The sequence below is a fragment of the Labrus mixtus genome, chromosome 12 (assembly GCF_963584025.1).
Source record: "Labrus mixtus chromosome 12, fLabMix1.1, whole genome shotgun sequence".
Classification (NCBI taxonomy): Eukaryota; Metazoa; Chordata; class Actinopteri; order Labriformes; family Labridae; genus Labrus; species Labrus mixtus.
The window spans coordinates 6,574,033-6,598,984 of NC_083623.1; the positions used below are offsets into that span (position 1 = coordinate 6,574,033).

General features: G+C 39.4%; 2 protein-coding genes across 2 annotated transcripts; one reads left to right on the forward strand and one right to left on the reverse strand.

Annotated features, from left to right (window-relative positions):
- Positions 1–404: 404 nt before the first annotated feature.
- On the reverse strand, positions 405–9,702 carry hadhb (hydroxyacyl-CoA dehydrogenase trifunctional multienzyme complex subunit beta). The gene is made up of 16 exons (XM_061051688.1): positions 9,584–9,702; positions 7,976–8,048; positions 7,582–7,623; positions 7,326–7,422; positions 7,079–7,123; positions 6,554–6,653; positions 6,203–6,290; positions 4,784–4,971; positions 4,480–4,660; positions 3,821–3,942; positions 3,265–3,344; positions 3,111–3,158; positions 2,936–3,023; positions 1,348–1,422; positions 951–1,115; positions 405–830 (listed from the first exon to the last, which is right to left on the reverse strand). The coding sequence occupies exons 2-16, from the start codon at positions 8,040–8,042 to the stop codon at positions 795–797; spliced, it is 1,422 nt and encodes a 473-aa protein (XP_060907671.1). The 5' UTR covers positions 8,043–8,048; positions 9,584–9,702; the 3' UTR covers positions 405–794.
- A 220-nt stretch (positions 9,703–9,922) lies between these two features.
- hadhaa (hydroxyacyl-CoA dehydrogenase trifunctional multienzyme complex subunit alpha a) lies at positions 9,923–24,284 on the forward strand. The gene is made up of 21 exons (XM_061051694.1): positions 9,923–10,029; positions 10,600–10,641; positions 13,546–13,616; positions 13,880–14,013; positions 14,250–14,388; positions 14,483–14,602; positions 14,798–14,900; positions 15,039–15,161; positions 16,053–16,171; positions 16,996–17,052; positions 17,173–17,282; positions 17,372–17,506; positions 18,072–18,243; positions 19,414–19,500; positions 19,743–19,883; positions 20,005–20,073; positions 21,746–21,859; positions 22,042–22,123; positions 22,420–22,534; positions 22,631–22,776; positions 23,895–24,284. Exons 1-21 carry the CDS (start codon positions 9,963–9,965, stop codon positions 24,038–24,040), a joined length of 2,292 nt encoding a protein of 763 aa, XP_060907677.1. The 5' UTR covers positions 9,923–9,962; the 3' UTR covers positions 24,041–24,284.
- Positions 24,285–24,952: the final 668 nt, after the last annotated feature.

Here is a 24,952-nt window from a genome sequence, read left to right on the forward strand (position 1 = left end):
TTCAAAAATATTTTTAATAAACAATTTGTTAATGGCAGACATCCAGCGTCCAAACTTTCATACTGTTGTAAGATCCAAAAATCTTCCAAAGATGTCCCGCCACAATTTGCGTTATGAAACCAGCTATTTTTCTTTTTCACACTGCTGCCTGAAAATAAATTTTAAGACATCTTTTATTTCATATTAACCCAACTTAGCTCTTTGACAGATGACTGGGCCAGAGTCTCAAACCCAAAGATGTGATGTTGTGGAGAATAAGTATTCTGCTCTGATGTTTGAACTCTGTAGTAACGATACAGTGAAGACAAAACTAAAAAAAATACAAATTCTGCTAACTAGAAAAAATGGAGTGTTATGAAATGTCCGGATGAATGCCTCTACAAATAAGAGCAAACTGAAAAAAATGTGTTCTAATGTGATTATCGTCACACCATTTAATTCCAACAGTGGGTTAGAAAAAACATTTTACAGCAAATATAAACATGATGATCACTCCTGCTCTTCTGAGTGCTTCCATTCGACTATGTTACATTCGACTTAGTGACGACATCGACTCAGTTGCACCACAAAGTCTGCGAAATCAAAGGCAAACATTCCTCGACGACATTCTCTATGTTATAATTTAAAAAGCTCAATTTACACAGGATCCCTCAAACACCCTCCGTACTGCATGCGACTCTTCTCCGATCAAGGCAAAGTGGTGCTAGTATGTACACTCTGTTGTCTGGATGTAAGCGAGCGTGTAGTCGTCATGGTGAATCTGAAGATTTTAGGTTGCAGATGATGATTTCTGTTTATTGGGGATAGGCCTCGATGACCATGGCGTGACCCTGGAGGAAATAAGAATACAAGCTTGTGAGGAAAACGAACAAATAGAATAAGAAGTTTTTAAATAAAAATAAAAAACACAAGATAAAAACTGAAAGCAAGCCCGAGCCTTCATTAATCACCTGTCCTCCTGCGGCACAAGCAGCCACCAGCCCGTACTGTCCTCCCTCCTTCTTCAGCCGGTGTGCCACTGTGGTCACCAGCCTGCAGCCTGTGGCACCGAACGGGTGACCCAGAGAGAGGGAGCCCCCCCACAGGTTGAACTTCTCCATGGGAGGAGCCCCCACCTGCATGAACAACACACATTTCAGAATGTCTGTGTGTTAACCAAAAATTCAGATTCCTACAAAAAAGAAAGCTATTTCTGTTTTACATAAAAATGCTGATTTAACAACTCCCAAATGATGACAGAACATTTTTTATCCTATGAACTATATTTGCTAAAATTGACTTTCTACACAAATACTTCAAAATCATCCAAATCCATTCTGAGAAATACAGATCAGTATCCTTCTGTACCTTCGACTTTCTGCCCAAGTACGTCTGGCCGAACCAATCAGAGTCCATCGCCTTCAGATTTGCCATGATCTGCCCCTGGAAACACAAAACACAAATATGGTTACCATAGATACCAGACATTTGCATAGATGTCTTCTGATATAAATGAGCAGGATTTGAGGTAGAACAGTTGAAGCTTACTTTAACAGAAACTTCTGGCATTAAATCTTAATTTACATATTCTGGGATGTAGATGACTTAAGTTAACAAACTTTAAGAAATACTCCAGTAAAAAGTCCTCTGCAAAGGCTCAACCTGATTTCATGATGTCCAATAAAAGTGCTTCTTTTTGCCACTGAGAGGCTCAGATTAGTGCTCCAAAGCCCTATTCACACATGCACGCAGTTCCCCTAAAACTTCCAGAAATGTTAAGGTTGAGCTGCATGTGTGAACACAAACAACCAGATTTTTCCACCTGACCTTATCTGGAAATTTCCTGCCAGCCCCCTAGTTAAATTTCCCAAAAAATCAGAATGCAGCTGATGGGTGAACGCGGCAGGAAATATTCAGGAAATTCACCACATGTGGGGGGTGGGATGACATTTTTATCATGTGACTGACATGTGACCCGTGTGATCTTTGTGCATGTATTGAAGCTGCTTCATTATGTTTTCTGTTCACCTGTGTGTTCTTCTCTGCTCCTGCGTTTTGAATAGTGAATACATCAGTACACACATAATTTATACTGAGTAAAAATAAAAGTCATCATAGCGGACTCTGAAGCTTGTCCACTGTGCATCCCTTTTCACCTCACGTCTTGCCTCCTTAAAATAGAAACCTTTCCACAAAAAAGGAAAACTTTCCACTATGAGGAAAATGTGTGAACAAGCATCTCAGGACGATTTAAGCGGCGCAGGTTGTCTGACTTTTACTAGGAGAGAGCCCCTCACGTGAAAGAGTATCATCGTTTTTGTTTAACCAGGAGTTCTGCTTAAGGAGAATTCTAACGCTGAATTGCTGCAGTGAGAAGTAAAAGTTGCAGGAAGACATCTGTATATAGTATGTAAGTCTGAGTGAGGAGTGAGGAGTGGAGATAACACACAAGCATTCACAATTTTTTCCTCTTAAATGACATTATTGTTTGACCCGTCTCCCATCCTCCACTCAACTGTGATTGTCTGAATGCTGCTGTGACTGTGTCTGTTTCCTTTATATGCTCTTGGTCTCTTTTTTACTCTGAATCTTAACCATGTGGCAGACCGCACAGAGTCCCCCAAAGCAAACTGAACTGTTTTTAAAAACTGGTCTGTGCCCACTTTAATCATATAGAGTAATTTAAACAATGATACCTGAGGCTGTAGGGATTGGTTAATCTGAGTAATGTGCTCTATGTTGTCTGTTGTTTTTAAAGGTGCTGTATGTGCTTCTCTGTTAACATGTGGATTGTTTTTAGCTTCTATTGTGATTTATTAATTACTGCTGTTGAGGCGATGCTTACAGTCTAACACACATTTGCCCTTGGTGATAATAATAAAGTGTGGTATGGTATCATAATGAGTGTATATATAGTAATGAGCGTATCTTATTGAAATATTTAGAGAAAACTTACTGCAAACGCCTCGTGAAATTCAAAGACGTCGATGTCATTCATTGTCAAGCCAGCGCGCTCCAGGACTTTGGGTGTACCGTACGTTGGCCTGAAGATGTCAAAAAGGGCGGAGTGAGAAACAGACGACAGAGAAACTGTTTCTACAAAGGCGCTGAAATGATGTAGAGGGACTCACCCCAAAAGCAGCTGATCTTTGGGGTCCTGGGATACGTAGACAAAGTCTCTGCCGAGATAAAGAAATGTAAAATGTATAAGCACTTAAACTAACATCTCATTGTGAGGGGGGGGGGGGCTTAGTGTGCTCTGACAAACAGAGAGGGTGCAGATACCTGAGGTAGGCTTTAGGCTTGTAACCCATAGCCAAGGCTTTCTCTTCAGACATGATGAGCACGGCAGAGGCACCGTCAGTCTGAGAACAAACAAACAAACAAACACTTTACTTACAGTCAGAGCAGTTTATACGCGGCGACGGTGTTTCAACTAGAGAGTGAAATCAGCTCAAAGACATTCAGGGGAAGATATTTTGAGCAGGGCAACACAATTTGTTTGATAAGAGGTTTGGAAAAGTTACCCGAGAAGTTCATTATAAAGTGCAAAGACGATGACTTCCACAAAAAAATGAATCCTAAGTTGCTGTCTGAACAGAAAAAAGACACCCTCAATCAAATTCTAACAGTGTTTAGCTCCGGGTAAATTGCAGGTTTTATTTTTGTAGCTTGAAGTGTGTGGAGCTTTGTGTGTTTATTTCACTCTCAGAGACAAGAGCTTGTGTCAATGCTGAAAGTGTTTTTGAACCAGAGACGAGGAATTAAGAACACGGAGAGTGCTGCAGGGCCTGTGTGTGTGTGTGTGTGTGTGTGTGTGTGTGTGTGTGTGTGTGTTTACCAGGAAGGAAGAGTTGGCGGCGGTGACAGTGCCGTGAGGTTTTACGAAGGCGGCCTTCAGTTTGCTCATTTGCTCCATGGAGGAGGGACGGATGCCGTTGTCCTTGGAAACAATGTCACGACCTGAAAAAAAAAAAAAAACACAATCAGTGTACAAATTTTATTTTTATTTTTTTCAATACAGTTTTAATTTACAGAGGAGCATATTGCTTATTCTATTTGTTTAAAATCATATTATTAAAACAAGCCCTTTACATTCCTCTTATTATAAAATACTGATGATTTCCATTTAGCAGTTTTAGACACAAGAACACACTTGATCATTTTAGAATTTATTTTTTATTTCTAAATACACAATTATATTTTTTATTCATTTTAAATGATTTTATAGTATTTAAAAATACATATTTTTTCTGTTTAGTTATTATTTTACTGCTTGGTCTTTCATATCTTTTTTTTTATATATATATATATTTTTTTTAAGATGTTTTTTTTTAGTCTTTTGTGCCTTTATTGGATAGGACAGCTAAAGAGAGACAGGAAGTGAAACTAGGACGGACGGCCGATGGTCTCCTTGGTGTGTCAGAGCCTTCACACATCATAACCCTTCACTGCGTGATGTGTGGTGTGTTTGAGACTGAAGAGTGGAGCTGAGTTTACCCGGCACTTTGAAGGAGATGACGTCCTCCAACAGGCCGTCGTCCTGCGCCTTTTTGGCCAGAGTGTGTGACCTCAGAGCAAACTCGTCCTGCTCCAGTCTGGAGACCCCGAATGCAGCGGCCAGACGATCGGCGCTGTGACCCATGGTTTCAGCTGTGGAGAACTCAGCCACAGCGGGAAGCTACGCACAAATGATACACAGTTACAGGAGGAAACAGTGCACAGTATACAAAGAGCGATCTGATTTCTGGAGCTCTGGAGGATCAGTGAGACAGTCTCTGGGAGGTTTTGGGTGAATCTGTACCTCTGGGGCGAGGTGAGCCATGCGGATGCTGCCGATCAGACCGAGCCTCTGTCCGACGGTTTTGGCCTTGTTGAGGGCCAGCATGGTCTTCCTCATCTTACGGCTGTGACGGATGGGAACGTCAGACATGAACTCGACGCCTCCTGCAACAATGGAGTCACACTGGCCTGCTGCGATCAGACCGGCACCTGGAGAGAAGGAGGGAGGAAGGAAGAGACAAACAAAAAAAAAAGGTCAAACAGAGTGGGGACGGGGATCACTAAATGAAACATTTCAGAACATTTCTAGAAACTTTTAGACAAACTGCCCCTGAGTTCTTCCTGACTTGCTTGTTCACACATGAACCTCATAGCGGGGGAGACTCCATGTCGGACTCAAAGCCACAGAGTCTGACACTATGACGAGAACTTTGCATTCATATCCAACCAAGTACATCAGCGCTACGAGTAGTTTAAAATATTCAGAATATCAACAAAAGGAGCAGAAAGAACAAACTGGCAAACTGTAAACATTATGAAGTACTTTCAGTTTGTGCACAGAGATTGCATCGTCTGCCTGCGTACAGTCCAAGGTCATGACACGTATCTGGTTAGAAACGTCAACCCCCCCCCCCCCCCCCCATCCCGCTAGCTTGCACTAAATTTTACTGAATACTCCACGATTTGTCCACATATGCAGCTCAGCCCACAAATTTCAGGAAGTTTTCAGACATGAAAGCACCATCAGTGACTTTTTAGGACAATAAAATATGTAAATTAATTATTTTCTTTAGTGTTCACAATATATGTTGCTTAGGTTACACATCAGACCTGGTCTTCTTTTTATGCCTTTATTGTAGAGGCAGGACAGGGGGCGGTGTCAAAAATCGAGGAGGGATAGAGAGAGTGGAATGACTTGTGAGAAAGGAGCCGCAGGTCAGATTTGAACCCAGGCCGCCCGCTTTCCAGTACTTTGGCCTCTGCACATGAGGTGCACATACTAACCGTTAGTCTACCAGCGCCCCCACAACTTTTTTTTTCCTGACTTCATCTTCAACCTGCCATGATGTGACAATGTATTTTTATACCAAAGTCTTAAAGCCGTCATGATATAAATATAGATGTTTCAAGTTTTTTGTGCCAATATCAAAGCGTCTGAGCCAACAATTAAAACATAAATAAACAATGTAGTAGGTATTCTTCATGATATTTTACCAGTTTTTCATTACCTGGACAACATTTTTTTAAAAGAACGCGTCATGCTGAACTTGTGATACTGCTCAACAGTGCTATTGACTTCTTTAACTCCTCCTGGGTGTTTTGTTTAGATGAAAATCAAAAAGGCATTCTGCATTCATTGGAACTTTGCTTTTCTTTATTTCTTTTCTTTCGCAAAGTCAAGTTGTGAGTGTAGAGCAGATATTTGGTACAGAGCTCCTACCTGAGGTCATTGCCTGGTTGGAGGAGATGCAGGCCATAGTGACGGTGTGAGCTGGGATCTTGTCGGAGAAGCCAGCACCCAAAGCTGCCTGCAGGTCACAATGAAAAAAAATGAGTGAGGTGCACATCAGAAATAAGCAGCTCAAAGTACGCTCACGTGTTTCAAAAGGATTCTGTAATGCTAAAGCTTAAAGAGAGTGAATGTAACATATGAGAGGCCACGAGACCATTAGGTGTCTCATATGTGTGTGTGTGTGTGTGTGTGTGTGTGTGTGTGTGTGTGTGTGTGTGTGTGTGTGTGTGTGTGTGTGTGTGTGTGTGTGTGTGTGTGTGTGTGTGTGTGTGATGATACCTCTCGTGCTACATTGCTGGTTTTGACCTCCTGGATGACTGTCCCATATATGATGTAGTCCACAGCATCTCTGGGTACACCCGTCCTGTTGAGCAGACCCCTGTGGAAACCCAAATGGGAACATTTCAGTCACACCAAAACGCATAAAGACTCTGAGAAAATGAGAAACAGGCTTTTGATAATACGACAGAACGGAGACAGAAAAAAGGCACCCCGAGTGAAGCGCTCACACATAACTCAGAGAACTTTTGACACGAGTTCAGCCAATGTTCAACTTTCATTTAGGAGGGTTTCATTCTGAATTCAATTCAGTTTATTTAGGAAGTGGACAGTGCAAATTAATAAAACACATGATTATACATCTACTTTTCATCTGCAGTCCCCTGGCCTTGATGTTAAAGAGGCTTTTTAAAATACAAATAAACAAGGAGATAAAAGGAAAAAGAACGACAACACAAGCCGAAGAGAAGTCTTCTGGTGTCACTTAAACTAAACCAAAAAAGAAAAGAAAGAAAGAAGACTTACTGCAGAGCTGCTCTGGCCAAGTCATGCGGCATGAGATCAGCATATCTGTAAACATAAAGCATTTCTTTTTACCTCCAAGCACAGATTAAGTCTTTGTTTCAAACATTTGACAATTCAATATTTGAAGCAAACAGTGTTCTTGTCTTCATCTCCATGTCTAACAGCGTGTTCTGAGTAACTTTCTTATCGATACAACATACTCCACATCCTCAGTGAATTAACCAATGAGAGAAGAGCACAGACGTACGTGGTTCCAGACAACAGGAAAGGGGTTCGGACTCCTTCCACCAGAACTATGTTCTTCACACCAGGCCGGGCCAGTGTCTTTTTGCTTTTTGTCTGAACTGAAACATGAAAAAGAGAGCAGCTTAACGGACCTAAGCAGTTTTCACATATGCACTACTGAAACTACCCAGGAGTGTTGCTACGGATATCCTCCTGAACCGGCTGCTTACACATGCACCTCACTGCCGGACACTAAGATGACCAAAATGTAGACTTACCCTGAGCCTGGAGCTGAGCTGTCGTACTGAGAGAGCGCGCCCCTGGGACACACAGACAAATGTTCCTTATCATCTACTTTTATATTATTTAAATGATTTCAGCATCATATGATGAAACATCAGGAGTAATTATCAGTATATAAGAAAAAACAACAACATTAGAAAACAACAACGTTGTAAGAATAGATGTGTTTATCTGAGAATGGATTCACCAATCAGAGTCAAATGAAAAACAGAAAGTGGCCAAAGATGATATTTTTATTACTGCTGATACATTTTAAGTTTTCATAAACACATGTCACAACATACGCCAGCTGATGTATCTGATGAAGATCTTTGTCTACAATCATTTTAGTTAAAATGCAAAACAAATTGGGAGAATTAAAAACCTTACCAAACCGCATCGCCAAGGAAGGGCTGACGTGGCAGCTCCGCATCGTCGTCAGCAACATGGAAGCCATTTTGTTCTTGAGAGAAAAAACGTGAAATATTAGAGGAGTTATAACCCGGGCACTGACGGAAACGTAAATGCACCTAGTAAGATCCCTATAGTTCAAGAAAGATACTGCTTTCTTAAAATAAATGATAATGATTGCAGTTAAACAGGTCTGCACACAACACATGCAGTATGTGACTGTAGAGGTCAAGAGCACTTAAAAATAGAATCTTTTAAGTGGCCAGAACGATGAATGAACAACTATAATGAACATTTAAATTAAAACGTTTCAGTATAACCTCTCTGAAGTTGTAGGAGTGTTGTTTTAGGCTGATTTTCTTTTAGTTTGTTAAACTTATGAATGAGCAAATGATGACACACGTGCTCCTTTTCACAAACCTGTCAATACTTTTTCTTTTTTATTTAATGTATATATTCGGATCCTCTTAAGCCACTAGCAACTAGAAACTACTCTTCTTGGAGTCGGTACATACAAACCAGAAATGTAAAATCCCTGCAGGTTACATTATTTAAAAGTCCAAGGCAAAACGGAAAAAGACAATCAAAGAAATAATAATTACAACAGCAGTAACAGGCAAAATATAAACCAAGAACAGCAAGATGAAACTGATCTAAATCATACAAGTAAAAACAAGTTAAATCCTGGTTGTATATATTCACATTCTTAGTTTTGATATTTTTAGTACTTATTTATTATTTATTTATTTACTTATTATTATTTATTTTTAGTACTTATTTATTATTTATTTATTTATTATTATTAATTTTTAGTACTTGCACATTTACAATTAATCTTCCATATTTAATCTTCCTATTTAAGACTAGTAATGCTTAGTTAATTCACATTCTTAGTTTTTATATTTTTAGTACTTATTTATTATTTATTTATTTATTTATTATTATTTATTTTTAGTACTTATTTATTATTTATTTATTTATTTATTATTATTTATTTTTAGTACTTATTTATTATTTATTTATTTATTTATTTATTATTATTTATTTTTAGTACTTGCACATTTACATTTAATCTTCCATATTTAATCTTCCATTACACACCAATGGGGGTTTTAATTGAGTAAAACTGTCAAATTCATAAAATATCACACGGCTTCTGTGTAAAATGTAAATACATGAAGTTTCATTACGTTGTTTGATATGACTTTTCATTGACCGTCACCCACACCCCCCCTCCTCCCCCCTCCTCCTCTGACTCTGACTGTGACCCTTCACCTAGATTCCTCTCCTGGAGAATGACACAGACATAATTACAGAAGAATAAGGGTCATAACTGTTTACATAACATCTAGAAACTTAGTTACTCGAGGTAACTTCACGACATTCATTCGCACAAACGACCTAAAAACGATTAATCGAGACGCCAGGTGGAGGCAAGCTAGTGATGCTAGTGATGCTAAAGTTCACACTCGTGTAAGGACGATTCTTGTGTTTATAAAAGAACGCACGTAACGCTCACAATTCAAACCATATCTTCTGTCTTAATAATGTTTTATCCCAGATAGTGACAGGCCCACCGAAGCTTACCTGTGCGCGTTATGTCTGACACTCCGCTTCCCTGTCAAACGATCCGACACTCAGCTCCCGAACTACGCTTTGAAGGACCCAAGACTGTGTCAGCTGACCAGAAAGTTGCCTGAGCAAAACTCATCGCACCTGATTGCGAACCAATTAAGAGTTTAATACCATGACCAAGTGATCAAAATAATATCATTTAGATTTATCTTTTTTTTAGTCAAGATAGTTTACACACATTTTATTTCTTTAACATTTTACAATACGGCAGTGTTTCAGCCACCTGTCAGACCTACAGGTTACTCTAGCGCCTCCAACCGTGCGAGTGTTTTGTGTGAATGGTTTCATTAACAGTTTTCTTCTTTGGTAATAGGTAGATTTTCAGGTGGATATGGCGGTTGTTCGTGCTGTCGGTGTTTTTTCCAAGTTTGCAACCGGGAAATATCACCTATTATCAGGTACGTAGCAAATCAACTATTTATTAGTTACATTTTTAATTGCGTTTCTTTAAAAAAAAAAAAAAAAAGAAGAAAATGACTTGTTATCAGAGACTGGCCTCCATCTGTCAGTGAATTTTCTATTTCAACCGAGATAGTTTTTAATGTATGCATACATTATCTACTTTTCTTCTTTTTTATACTTTTTAAAGTAAGTTTATTCATAGCGCACCATTCATATATAGAGATTAAAAGTGCCTTACTTTACAGAGTTAAAAACAAAAACAAGTTTAACATTAACAGGCATGATATTAAGCAAAAATAAAACATTAAAATATGAAACATATTAAAGTATAAGGTAGTTAATTACTAAAGAGATTATAGGCTTGTTTTCTTTTACAAAATCTAGGCTATGTTTCAATTAAATATGGGTGGTTAGTTTAGACTTTGTATGCTGGTTTACATTATTGTAAATATGGGGTTTGTTGTTAATTGGGAACATGTAGGCCTAGTGGTCATTTTCCACATCTCTATTGGCCCGAATTATTAATTGGTTAATTCAATTATTTGCTTTCTCTGTCTGTTTCCCAGGTCACGCCAGTCGCAGCTTCTCAATGTCGTCAACATTAGCAGGTAAATAAGAGCTTCATTCTTATTGGCTCATTAATTATAAATGATACATTCAAGATAGTTTCAAGACCAGAGCAGAGGTGAATTAAAGAGTCCTGTCCAGACTCTACATTCTCCTGTTCTCTGTCACATCTTTACTCAAATGTCAGCTCAAACATACAGTTACTTGCTTCGTAAATAATCTTAAACAAATGTCTTTAAGTTGCCCCGAGGAGTTTTTCCTCCTTACAAACAAGAGTTATGTTTTTTACATGCTGTGTTGACTCGTAAACACATACTATGTCTATCCTTGAGCTGTAACAGAAGTTTAAAAAGGGTGTTCTTCCTTATTTGATGTTTGCAGAGCCTTATTTATCTTGCACCGGTATTGTTTACATCTGTGTTTAGCAGCTTCTTCTCCACAGCCTTTGTTTGTACATTGCTACACCTTATTATACTGTATTTCAATGACATTTTGAAAAAGAAAAGAAAAAGAAAACAGCTCTATGGAGGTTAAAAAAGACAAACAAACACAAAATAAAGTTCCTCAGAAATGTTTGATTTGTCACTCAAACTTCTGCTCTGAGACGAGATGAGTTAGTTTCTCCAAACACTAAATATAAATGTGAACATCATCTTAAACACAACCTGTCAGAGAGGGAGTCACCAGACGTTGATGACCAATCCATAAATAGTTACAGTAAACAGTTCATTATCTACTTATTTTTATATATGTTACGGTTACATTTTATATAAGAGTCCTTGTTATGATCACAAGGTAGCAGTAGTTTGTCTTTTATAAGTTTAAATTTAAGTTAAATATTGAAAGATTTGATCACTTTAAATTAGGTCCAGACTGATATTGAGATTTTTGATACTGATATCGATTTTAGGAAGAGAAAAAATCTGATACCGATAAATCGGCCGATATCTTTCTTAGATCTATGTCCCATCTGTAGATATATATAGATATAGATATACACATTTATTGTGTTGAGCTCTCAAATGCAGTTATCAAACACTTCTAAGAAAGATATAAAGTATAAGGAAGAGAAGAAGGTCACTCAACTGGAAAGTAACCGCGCATGTAAAGCCCAATTCACACATACTCCGTGCGCGCCGCGGCCCGTCAGCGTCGTGCACTACGTTGTACTTAGCTGCCACTCTAGTCAGTCATTGTGTTCACACAGGGCGCGCTGCGGTCCGTCTCTGGAGCGTGCCACCGGCGGCACTACGCTCTGCTCCGTTTCAAATACGCAGCGGGTCTATTTTCGCCGGAGTACGCTGCAGGCACGCGTCAAGCTGGACAGAATATGACAGCCCGGACAGGAAGTGAGACAAGGAAAGGCACGGAGCATCCGGTCAATTTCAAAATAAAACACAATATACGGACTCGCGATCGTATTTTTCGTCACTTTATCAACATTACTTCAAAACAGGAACCGAATTAACAACAATGCATCCTCAGAAAGACAAAGCAACATGTTGTTTGCATGTTTTTCTCTTTATTCCCGCGGGATCTTGTAGTTCTCCCATGATGTGTCATGGGTGCGCTGACGTCCCAGAAACGGATCCAGTGTGAATGGGCGCGAGCCGTCCGATGGAGCAAAACCATAGCGCTGACGGACCGCGGCGCGCACGGAGTATGTGTGAATTGCGTGTCAGTGCCTCACCACTTGACACTCTGGCTGTGAATATTGTTTGTGATAATCCATACAGCGCCCTCTGGTGGTTACAGCCAGAGAGAGAACTGTTAGTGTCGTACAACAATACTCAAATTAAATGCTATTTGACCGCTGAATAAATCAAGTAATATCGGTGCCTATCTGCCATAAAATTACCCGATACCGATAGTCACGGGATAAGCTAATATCGTCTGATATTATCGGCCGGCCGATTAATCGGTCTACTTTTAATTATATTTTCATAAACATGTTTATGCGGACACATTATGAGAATGACCCACTTTAGACAAACTGGTGAACCCTTTAAGGACTTTTTTTTTAAAATGATAAATAAAACATGTGAGCTTCTTAGAATTGTTAAGAATAGCGTAACAAAGATATATTATAACTTAGTCACCTTTTAGGTCATTCATTAAAATGATTCACAAATGTACAAGCAGTTTAGTTTGCACCATTTTAACTTAACAATGTTTTCAGCAGCTGTCATTTCTAATGCAGATATTTTGTGTTAAGAATAGAATAGAATAGATGTTTATTGCCATTTGCACAGGTACAGGACAGTACAGGTACACTGGAATTTTTGTGCGTTTCTCCCTGAGTCAGCTTCTACGAAAAAAGTTAAAATTATATATAAAATAGAATAGCATTATAAGAAAAGTACAAATAATTTTTTTTTTAAAAAGTTGTGGTAACAGCTAAGTAAATTAAAATAAACTGTACAGAAGCTATACACTGTATTAAAACAGAGATATAATACAAAAAAATAACAAAGGGGAACACTGTACAATGAAATGAAAATATAAATATGTTTTCTTGTCTCATATTAATATAGTCTTATTAACTTATTAAAGTTGAATTAGCATCAAATTAGTCCTTATCTGATTCCTATCAGGTCGTTCTTTAACCCATACTTAGATTCATTTGTTGCTGTTTAAAACTAATGAATGCCTGGTAATGCAATTTAAGCACTTTGTCAATATTTACAACTAACTAGCTTTTGGTCGCTACTACGTCTAAAGCAATTTCTACATGTTTCCAATAATGTGTTATGCAGATTCCTGGTCATACACAGATCTCATGTTGTTGTTAAGTAACTCTGAAAAAGATTCAGTTGCCTTCAGGCTTGTTTTGTGCGACCCTCTTCTAATATTATAATATTAGGATAATGTGAAAAGAGCAGAAATTCAAATGATACAATAGTGTTGGCCCTCTCTTTTGATTATAATTGTTTCTCTCCATCAAGCTCGAACACACGTCAGCTACGAGCTCAAGGATGATGTGGCAGTTGTACGACTTCATGATCCAACAGCCAAGGTGTGTGTGTGTGTGTGTGTGTGTGTGTGTGTGTGTGTGTGTGTGTGTGTCTACCTGTTTTTTTTATGGGGGGGGGGGGGGGGGGGGGGGGGGGGGGGCGTAAACAAGTATATGCATACCAGAAAAAGGGAGATTATGTTTGTGACAGTCCTGACTCCCTGTCTTAGTCTCTCACTGACACATGTGACATGATTAATCAGAGTATGTGTGTGGCTCCGTGTGTATTAATGTGTGTGTGTGTGTGTGTGCGTGTGACCATACAGGTGAACACACTATCGGCGCAGATGCAGTCTGATCTGAAAGAGGTGATGGGGGAGATCTGGTCGAACAAATCTGTGAAAAGCGCTGTCTTCATCTCCAGCAAGCCTGGCTGCTTCATCGCCGGAGCAGATATCAAGTAAACCTCCTTTAAAGATGTAGTAAACTGAAGTTCAACACTTGCATTTTCACCACAGACTGCATACAGGAAGTGGCATCTGGGTTGTAAAAGTGCAAACAATGTGGAAGCACTTTTTTTACCAGCATTCTTTCTAATGTCCACCAGGGGGCCAGCGGTTGTTCCTGATGAAATATGTCTCTTCTTCTAACTGCTACAAGTGCAACTCTTCTGAAGTCCTTTTCCTTCTTTTCTAGTATGATCCAGTCCTGTCAGAGCAGCGAGGAGGCCGCACGCCTCTCTCAAGAAGGTCAGAAGATGTTTGAGCAGATTGAGAAGTCACCCATTCCTATCGTTGCTGCCATCCACGGCTCCTGCCTCGGCGGAGGCCTGGAGGTAAAGCTCTTTTTGTGTGTGTTTGTGGCAAAATGCTGGTTATGAAAACTAAGATTCGACCAATGGGCTTCGTGATCACATGTCATCTCTGTAGTTCGCGATAGCCTGCCAGTACAGAATCGCCACAAGATCCAAAAAGACGGTCCTAGGGACGCCAGAGGTCATGCTGGGACTTTTACCTGGAGCGGGTGGCACTCAGAGACTTCCTAAAATGGTATAAGAAACAAACACACACAAACACACTCATATTATCAGTTGTTGTCTTGTAAGAACTGCCACATGTTTGTGCTACTGACTATTGACTTACTCTGGAGTACACTAAGGTCAAGATGCTTGCTGTGGGGAGATTTCAGATAAATATCAATCTGCTTGTTGCTCGCATGTGTGTGTGTGTGTGACTTGTATGTAGGTGGGTCTCCCTGATGCGTTTGACATGATGCTGACAGGCAGGAGAATCAGGGCTGATAAAGCCAAGAAGATGGGCTTAGTGAACCAGCTTGTGGACCCTCTGGGTATGTTCTAACTGCAGGATTTTGTCTTCGCTGTGCTTTGTGGAAAGGATAATCCTGTCCTCATGCGGGAAACTTCCACAGTTTGTAGCTCTAGGCAGGCTTAGGAGAAGTTTAAAACCTAGTGTTTGTTCGCTCCAGGTCCTGGATTAAAGCCTGCGGAGGAGAGGACCATTGAGTACCTGGAGGAGATTGCAGTGGGCGTGGCAAAGGGTATCAGCAACAAGAAGGTTCCCCTCACAAAAGAGAAGAGCCTCAAGGAGAGTGAGTGAAGCCCGGTTTACACCAGAAGCCCTTCTCACTCCAGTCATCATTGAAGGATTGATGTGACATATTTGCCGTTTACACGTTCACTGCACTCATGAACATTTCCCCAATTTTTTCGGGGCGGGGCTGCATGTGTGAACACAAACAGCCCCGCTTTATCCAGACTTTTTCCTGCCAGCCTTGAAGTTACATTTCTGCACAAAGTCAGAATGAGCTGATGTGAAGCTGCAGGGAAAAGTCCCTGCACGCAATCAGTTCAAAATCTGTGGGATCTTCATGCACGTAATGAAGCTGCTTCATACTCTTTTAAAGCTTACCAGTGTGTTCTTTTTCACTTAATCATTAATGCTCTGAATACATATTAATAAGTCCCTGTCAGAAAAAAAGAAGCCTCATGCTGTGAGGGACATGTGTGAAATGGCAACTCTTGAAAATGTCAGGGGCAGACTGTTCTGACATTTTCCAGGAAGTTGCAGGAATGCATTGGTGAAAGGGGCTGAATAGTAAGGCAAGTTTATGTGTATTTTTATGGTAATGTGGTTCCAATCAGAAAATCCTTTGATTTGAGGTGTTTTCTTATAAAAAGAAGAGCAGAAAACATGGAATCAAGACAGAATACTGGAGAGAGTGTGGATAAAAAGGCAGAACATAAGAACTTAGTCAGCCATCTGAAAACTGGAAACTAGGAATGACAATTCAGCTATAGAAAATATAAGTCCTATATCCAAGACGTTACTTCATTTTGTATGCAGATTTCAATAAGTCTGTGATGAGCTCTGATATGCAGTTGATATCGACCATGCAGATATACCAGTCGGGCTCTAGATGCATCTTAAATATGGAAAGGGAGAACATGTGTTAAATGTTATCATGTATCTGTGTGCACAGAGCTGCAGGACAAACTGATGGACCTGGCTCCAGTAAGGAAGAAGATCTTCAAGACGGTCAGTGAGAAGGCCCAAAATCAGAGCAGAGGCTTCTACCCGGCTCCGGCCAAAATCATTGAGGTAAGAAGTTACAAACAGGAAACAAAGAAATCAGACTCAGACTCAGACTCAGAATCAGAATCAGAATCTGGTTTTATTGCCAAGTACAACATACAAGGAATGTGACTTGGTGTATTGGTGAAATGACTTCAATAAGAATAATAGTCAAACATTAGACTTTTATAGCGCTTTTCCGAGTACTCAAAGACGTTTCACAACAAATAACAGCAAAACAACACCGTGAAAACAATACACCGCAGAAATAATCCAAGAGGAGGAGGATGAGAACAGAGTTTGTTGGTGGTTGTAGGCGATGTTGAAGAGGGTGTATAGAAAGTTTTTGACGCGGAAAAAATAAACAAATTACTCTCTGATGTTCCAGATGTTATTGTCACATATGAAGTAGAGACAAACCCTGATGATGATGAGTTCTTATTGTCGAGATTGTACTGCTTGTTGTCGTTCTTTTGTTATGTTCAATACGTTGTGTTACGGCAAGAACTGTATGTTCACCTATGCCCCCGTTTCCTGTTCACCTGTGCCATATAAACACTCAACCATACCACCTTACCAATTAACCCAAATGATCAATTATCACCACCTAGTGTCTAAATTAAGTAAATAAATAAACATATAAACCAAACCCATTGAAATACAATACATAAATACACACACACACACACACACACACACACACACTAAATTGGCACCTACAGTGAGTTTTAAGGGATTTCTTGAAGGTAGAGAGTATAGGAGGAGTCTCCGATGTTTTTTTTTTTTTTTTTTTCGCATTTCAATTTCCACATGATGTTGATTTTGCGCATGTCTTGTGTTTGGCTGTGCAGTGTGTCCAGACTGGGCTTGAGCAGGGCCGAGAAGCAGGTTACCTAGCTGAATCAGAGGTGAGACCGTTAAATAAGTAGACCATCGTAAAAGTACTTTTACATTTATGTCTTCATTCTCTCACATCGTACACATAGTTGAATACGCTGAATTCTAGTCTGTCTTTATGTCTTCCCCAGAACTTCGGGAAGCTGGCAATGTCACCAGAGTCCAAGTCTCTGATTGGGGTTTATCATGGCCAGATGGCTTGTAGGAAGAACCACTTTGGGGTCCCAGAGAAGGAAGTAAAGTAAGAACTCTGATGAGTGTTAAACTGGTTCACGTCACCTAAACCATTTGTTACATTTCCTCAACATGTCAGTATGTTTTGTGTTTCAGGAAGCTTGGGATCTTGGGTGCAGGGCTGATGGGAACGGGTGTAGCCCAGGTATCAATAGATAAAGGCCTGACCACCATCCTGAAGGACACCAATGTGGAGAGCATCAGCAGGGGGCAGGAACATATATACACAAGGTTAGATAATGAAAAAGACACAGACTACAATAACCAAGAAGGGTTTTTGACCATATACACATGGCGGCCATTTTCCAATGACATCCACCTCAGGAAGCTTGTTGGTCTGCTGTGTTCTTGGTTGTAAACTGTACAAATGTTTTAAATCAGAAGATGCTGAGCAGTGTAATGGAAGATTATTTTAGGTCCAAACAATATATTTGATAACCCACTAGCCTCGACCAGACTAGAGCTAATGTTAGCATTCACTTACTGCCTAGCTAAAACTGCTGCTAGCTAGGAAAGGGCGAAGTGCTAACTTCACTGTTTGATGGCATAACACTATACAGTAGATACAATGATTTCTAGTTAACTATAATGTAAGAATGGGAGTGGTTGGATGCTTAGGTTTTTTTCTTGTGGTAGCTAATATGTTATCAAATATGATATGACTGTACAACACAGCAGAATGAAATCCTAGCACTAGCATGACATATATAAGGAAAATGGCTGCCCTTTAGACATTTGATGAATCAGAACCTTGTTAAAGTGTGCGTGTTTTTTTGTTTGTTGTCTTTGTCTTTAGTCTGGACAAAAAGGTAAAGAGGAAATTCATGACCTCTTTCGAGCGGGATGTCATAATGTCCAATCTCTCCGTCCAACTTGACTACTCTGGCTTCGAGTCTGCTGACATGGTGATAGAGGCCGTCGTTGAGGACATGGACATTAAACATCAAGTTCTCAAGGAAGTGGAGGCAGTGAGTACAATCTCCTTCTCTGGGATTTCCCTTTAGCGTCACCTTGAGAAAAACAACAACAAACGCTTGCATTGTTTCCAGTTTTTTTTTTCAAACAAGAAGGAATGGGCTCTAGGAAAAAAAAAGAGCTACACCAAATATCAACAGCTCCTGTCCAGGCCAATGGACTGTTAAAAGAACAGTTTACAGTTTATTGATTGGCCCATTGGTCACAAGCGGTAACCATGACTCCCTAATTTGCAGAGAAAAAGTAGATGTGCACGTTCGTATACCCTTTTTTACCAAATGCATTTTTTAAGAACCACTTCCTACTGATTGGCTTTAATTAAGGTTGTCAGCACTAACTAGTTAACCGCGATTAATTAATGTCTGAAATGAATGCTTTCATGTTTTTTAATTTTGATTAATCCCATATTATTTAGTCATTTTGATGCACCGTGGATAAGCCTCTGCAGCTTCTCCCTCTTTGAATGTCTCATTTCACAGCCCAGCTGACGAGTCCAGTAAAAGTAATATCCAGCTCATGACATCAAACGTTTCATTTTCATACCTTTCCTTTTAGCTTTTTTCACTTTTTTCAGTTTTAACCATAACGAGTTCCTTTTTCTGTGGTTAACTTAATGCCGTAACCATCTATCTACCAAAAGGTCCGCACTTTATTTCAGAATAAATTCAGGGTTGACTTCAAGCAGCAAGTAAAGTACTATCAGCTTAATACAGTTCAACATTTCAAAATAAAAGCCTAACAATTTTTATTTTTAAATGCGAAATAATTGAATTTCAAACATGCGATTCAAAATGTGATTAATTGCAATTTAAAAAATTGAATTTTTTGACAGCCCTAGTTTTAAGTTGAGGACATGGGCCATTTGGATTGCACTTGCGGGCTTCACAGTAAGACTCTTTCAAAGCAAACGCTGAACTTGTCTTGAATGCCACTGGTTCTTAATATAACAAAATTTGGGAGTCCCCTGCTTTATAGCGAGATCACATTTTGACTGCAAAACTAACCTTTTTTCACTCTTTGAAAGCCTTTATCTCAACTTGATGAGTTCTCAACAGGACCAAATCATGGTTGTACTTTTTTCAACGTTTTAAGAAGTTACTACCATCATTTCTAAGGATTACATTTAAGTTATATGGTATTTGTGTTTTTCTTTCTTTCTGCAGGTAATCCCCCCTCACTGCATTTTTGCCACCAACACCTCAGCTCTGCCCGTCACAGAAATCGCAGCTGCCAGCAAACGCCCTGAGAAGGTCCGTCATACTGACCCCATTTACTATGATCACACAATCTTTTGCGCGAGCAACCATGGGTATTATTGCACTTCCACCGTTGAGCGTAGTGTCATGAAAGCTTTCCTGCAAGCTTTTTGTGGTGGGAGTACATTGTGGCCATCAACATGGATTTAGGTAGCAAGATGCAAAGAGTTAAAAAAAAAAAAAAACATGGGACACAAACATTTTACCTTCAAATTGTTTCCTTTTTGCATGTGTAGGTGATTGGCATGCACTACTTTTCCCCGGTGGATAAGATGCAGTTGCTGGAGCTTGTCACCACTGATAAGACATCTCAAGACACCATAGCCTCTGCTTTCAGTCTTGGAGTGAAACAGGGCAAGACTGTCATTGTGGTCAAGGTCAGTGTGACTCTGAAATGTTACTTTGGCCACTATCTCGGTTATCATGTAGCTTACTATTGTATAAATCTTTTGTGTGTTTTTATCTCCTTTCTCTGCCTGCTGAATCCCTGAACTTCAGGATTGTCCAGGGTTTTACACCACTCGCGTGTGTTTTCATCTGACCTTTGAGACTCTAAGACTATTACAGGTAAGCTTGAATAATGACTTGCCTCTGACACTTCTTTCCTTTATGGACACTGCATAAGGTCCCATTGCAAATATCCTAACTTGTTGATTTGAACCTCCAAATTACATTTCTGAATACTTCAAAGTTTGAAGGATTACTCATTCATGAATAATCATCTTCAACACAAGATACACAGAGTAGCCCCAGAAAAGTTGTAAGGCCAGATGTTGTCTGGGGCTGGTAGCCAGGTTTGCCGCCCGGGAAGGGCTAGGGTTATTCAATACCAGTTTTTCCTTCACATCTACTGATGAAAATACCTTGACCTGACTAGTGACCAGGACAGGGTCTTGTCTCACTCTGGATGGAGGAGCTCCTCTGCTATAACAACCCACTTGTTGTACAAAATCCTGCTTACTTAAATAAATGTAGGCTATACCTGACAGATTTGAAAATTATGTAATTGATTTAAAATGAAATTTGTATTTAGCTGAACAAAAAGTCCATTGGAATCTGCAATTAGAGGTTCAAAGCAACTGGTAACTCTTAAAATGAGCTAACCTAGCTATAATTACTCGCATTTGACAAAACACATCTTAAAACAAGCTAAGCTAGCTGATGTAACATTTAACTGGACAGTTACCTGGTGGTAAGGTAAGACCAGGTGAACAGGACCACAGCACTTGAGTTGGTCAGCATATCTTTTCAGTCACTAGTTGTTTAAACACAGCCATATACCATACCACAGTCCATAACATGTTTACTTCATGTGCCATCTTCATTTCTGTACACTTGTCATGGTGTCATTGTGTAAACTTTTCACATCTTTTTAACCTTTTTTCAGGCCTTTTCCTCGAATGTAAGCTAAAAACTATTCCTATCCTCCAGTTTTATGTTGACATTATAAATTGTTGAATGGGAATACAAGTTGGCAAAGTAAACCTGAAGTAGCTAATGCTAATGTTAGCTAAGAATTAACACTTCAAGGCAAAGTTATTTAGGTATAAAGCAATTGTTTTTTTGTTTTTTTTTTAAGCAAAAAGGCAATTCAAAGTTCATAACTCAAGACATCAGGTATCATGTTTCACCATCAAATGCTTGGACTTTACACTTTAACTTTTCTATCATGTTTTGCTGTCAAACGCTAATGTTAACTAGGAAGGGGGGAAAATGCTAATATTTGCTGTTGTCTAACAGTAGCGGCTTCGAAATATTGCCTAATAAATATCCTGATTTTTGCTCTATTGTCTTATCAGTTGCTGATTAATTGAGAAGCTGACAAAATGTTAATGTTATTTGTCAGATACCGTAATTTGAGTATGCAACTTGCAACCTAAAAAGTCCACAGCAGTGTTTCCTCTAACATTATATTGGGGGGGGGCGGCCCGCCCCAATTTTTTTTTTTTTTTAAAGATTTTTTTTGGCTCTTTTTGTGCCTTTATTGTAGGGATATGATAGTGGATAGAGTCGGAAATCAGGGAAAGAAGTAATTTAAGGATACCTTTCCGATAGAAAAGGACAGCTGTCATTAAAAGTAACACATGAACACCAAGATTCCTTGAAGTGTTTGTGTCGTCGTGTCGCCGTGTCGGCATGTCGGCTCCTCCCGAATACACTGGTGGTGTAACCCTGAAGATAGTTTCTGCACACATGTACAAATGACGGATAATAGCCTGACCTTTGTTTTGTTTAACAGGAAGGTGTCTCATTAGAGGAACATACAGCCATAGGACACAGTGTTGGTTTATCCCTGAGCATCCCAACGATTTGTGATGAAGTTGGTTTGGACGTGATACTACACATATCAGAGGTAATCTTTTCCGGCTAGCTAGTGGATACTTCAAGTCGGCATTCAGGTTGTTGTCTATGTAGTTGAATTCACATTAACTATTTAAACGTTATTAAAGAGTTGATTTGCATGTATCTTAGGTGTGAAATTGTTTTGAGTGAATAACCCATCGCATGTCTCCTGGTGTGTGTGCTTGCATGTAGTTCTTGTTTAACGCCTATGGTTCTCGTTATGGAGAATCAGACACGCGCCTCTTAGAGACACTTCTGGAGAGAGGATTCAAAGGTAAAACTTTAATTCGATATAACTCATAAACTAGTCATTTCTGATAAATCATGCCACTAGAATGTCATATAAAGTGAAATGTAGGAAAATGCTGTGATTATTGACTGGATATTCAGTTCTATCATAAAACAAACCTGTGTTTTATCTATGCTTATCCATACAAAGATATTTACTGTATACAGTAATAAAAACAATATTTAGGCACAAAGAAAGACTTTAAGCTTAAATGTGTGTTCTTTATGACCTACTGTATGTAGCGCTTCATATGTCTGACACGTGTTCATTATATCTTGTAGGTCGTAAATCTGGAAAAGGCTTCTTTCTCTATGAAAAAGGAAAGAACTACAAAAGTGTGAACACCGAAGCTGTAGAAATCATCAAGAAATGTCCCCTGACATATCATCCTTCAATGTAAGACGACATCTTCTGGTTTGTCAGCTCTCCACTTCACCCTGCCTGGCCGTTGTCGAAATAAATAAAAGCTTCTGTTTTTTGTTGTTGTTGCAGTTCTTCAGCTTGGGACATAGAGCACCGGTTGATAAGCCGCATAGTGAATGAGGCCTTTGTGTGTCTCCAGGAGGGAGTCCTGAGAAACCCAGTAGAGGGAGACATTGGAGCTATATTTGGATTTGGATACCCCCCAAGCATTGGCGGTAGGTCTCATTTTAAAGGAACACACACACACATCCTGAACCCGAGCTACATGTTTGACTTAGAGTTTGTCCACTGTTGGCAAAAGTTTGAACAGGCTTGGAATTATGGCAACAAAGAAACATGAACACTTTTTTGTATCTTAAACAATCATAATCATTTGAGTGATATATAACTTGTTAATGCTTCCTAGACTAGAAGTGTAGTTTTTTTTTGTTTGTTTGTTTTTTACAACAGCTCAACCTTCTGCAGTTATGAAAGGTAATTGATAAAGAAAACACCTTAAGCTTCGAAAAGCTATTTCAAAGTTAAATTCAGGGTTTTTCTGACCTCTTTCTGCAGACTGCATTTTTAGTAAGGGGGAGCTGAGCTGCCACTATTTCCAACATAAATGAAAATTTGTTTGCATTTTTTTCTCAAATTTTTCCTCATGCTTGGAGGATGATGGTTCAAGTTCCCCTTCACTCACTTGGCCCTGGGCTTCACCCGTTTTCTCACTTTACCCACCGACTGCTAACACGTTTTTCAATTGGAAGTGTGCGTACAGACCAAACGGCAAACTCCGGTTCTTGTAAAATGAAGCCAGTGCGGAAGTTCAAAATCCTGCAGTTCCTCGAGTGTCCGCTTGAGGAACACCAGAAGTCACAAACACACCACAGCCAAAAAAGCCGTTTTTACAGCATAAATAAACATGTTAACAGCCTGGTACAAAAAAAAAACGAAATAGGTCTGATATCACTGGCAATATTGGGGCATTTTTGCCTTTATTATCTGGGACAGCTGAAGAGACACAGGAAATGTTGGGAGGAGAGAGTGGAGGCTGAAATGCAGCAAAGGGCCGAGGACGGAATCGAACCCGAGGTCGCTGAGACGAGGACTAGTCTCCTTACATGATGCACACAGCATAACCGCTAGGCTATCCAGTGCTCCTAAGCCAGTTTTTTTCAAGATCTCCTATCAAGGATGTTTTTTTGTTTTTTTTAATGGTTATATCACAGTTTAGAACTGAATCTCTAAATGAGCAGCCCTGAAGTAAAAGCTTTCTCTGTAGTGTCACTGCTGATCTGTTTTTTTTTTTTTTTTTTTTTTTTAAGTACTTATAATTCCCATGTCCATGCAGGTCCGTTCAGGTTTGTGGACACGTTTGGCGCAGAGCGTCTCGTGAGCATCATGAGACGATACGAGGAGGTTTATGGAGCTCCCTTCACACCCTGCCAGCTTTTACTGGACCACGCCAAAGACCCCAGCAAGAAGTTTTACAAATGATCCAGTTATGGGGACTATGTAACTTGTACAACAGAGAGAGGCAAAGCCCCTCCCCCCTCCCTTGGGACACTGTGGGGTGGTGGAACACAACAAAAAGTGACTTCATCTTTTGTCTCACAATTTAGCTCAACACATGTCGGAAAGTTTCACTTTGGAAAGCAGATGTTCCTCTTGAATAATTCCTGTTTATCCTTTTGTAACCGGACAATTCCAACATTTGTTTTATCATGTTTAAAAAGAAAAATGTGTCTTGTTGGAGCTATTTAATTGTGGTTAGAATTAGTTTTGGTATTTAGTTTACTAATATTTGGGTAGTGTTGTTTATTTAATTAATCTACACGTTTTCTTTATTTAGAAAATATTTTTGCTAGTTATTTGTTTAGTAAATTTAGTTTTGTATTAGTATTTTTGTTAGGTATTTGGGTAATACTGTGGGCACCGGAGATTATTATTAAGAGGCAGGTAGAGGACCAGCATGCACCTGGGTGGGCCTATTGTTTTTTACCAGAGCAACCAACCACCAAAATACCGCAGCTCTTGCATGGACATTGGATTTCTTTTGCCTGCGTACATCACATCCCCATGGTGCATCAGTGGTCATTTGATTATTTTTGATATTAGTTTATTTAGATTTTTCATTTGTTTTTGGACAAATAGCCACTACATGTCTTATATTTCTGGATTTTTTTTTTACTTTGAAGCAGTCATCACAACAGCAATCAGCTTTACATACACATGACTTGTAATTTCATTTATTATAATAATGCATGGCTAAATCAGGCAAACATCAACATGTGATCTGAGGTACACTTTAAAAAAAATCTATTTCTGAGGCAGTGGAAAAGTTCTATTATAGTACGGCAACACCTCAGGAGGACGTGTTGTGTTTCCATTTGAGGGAATGTTAATGAC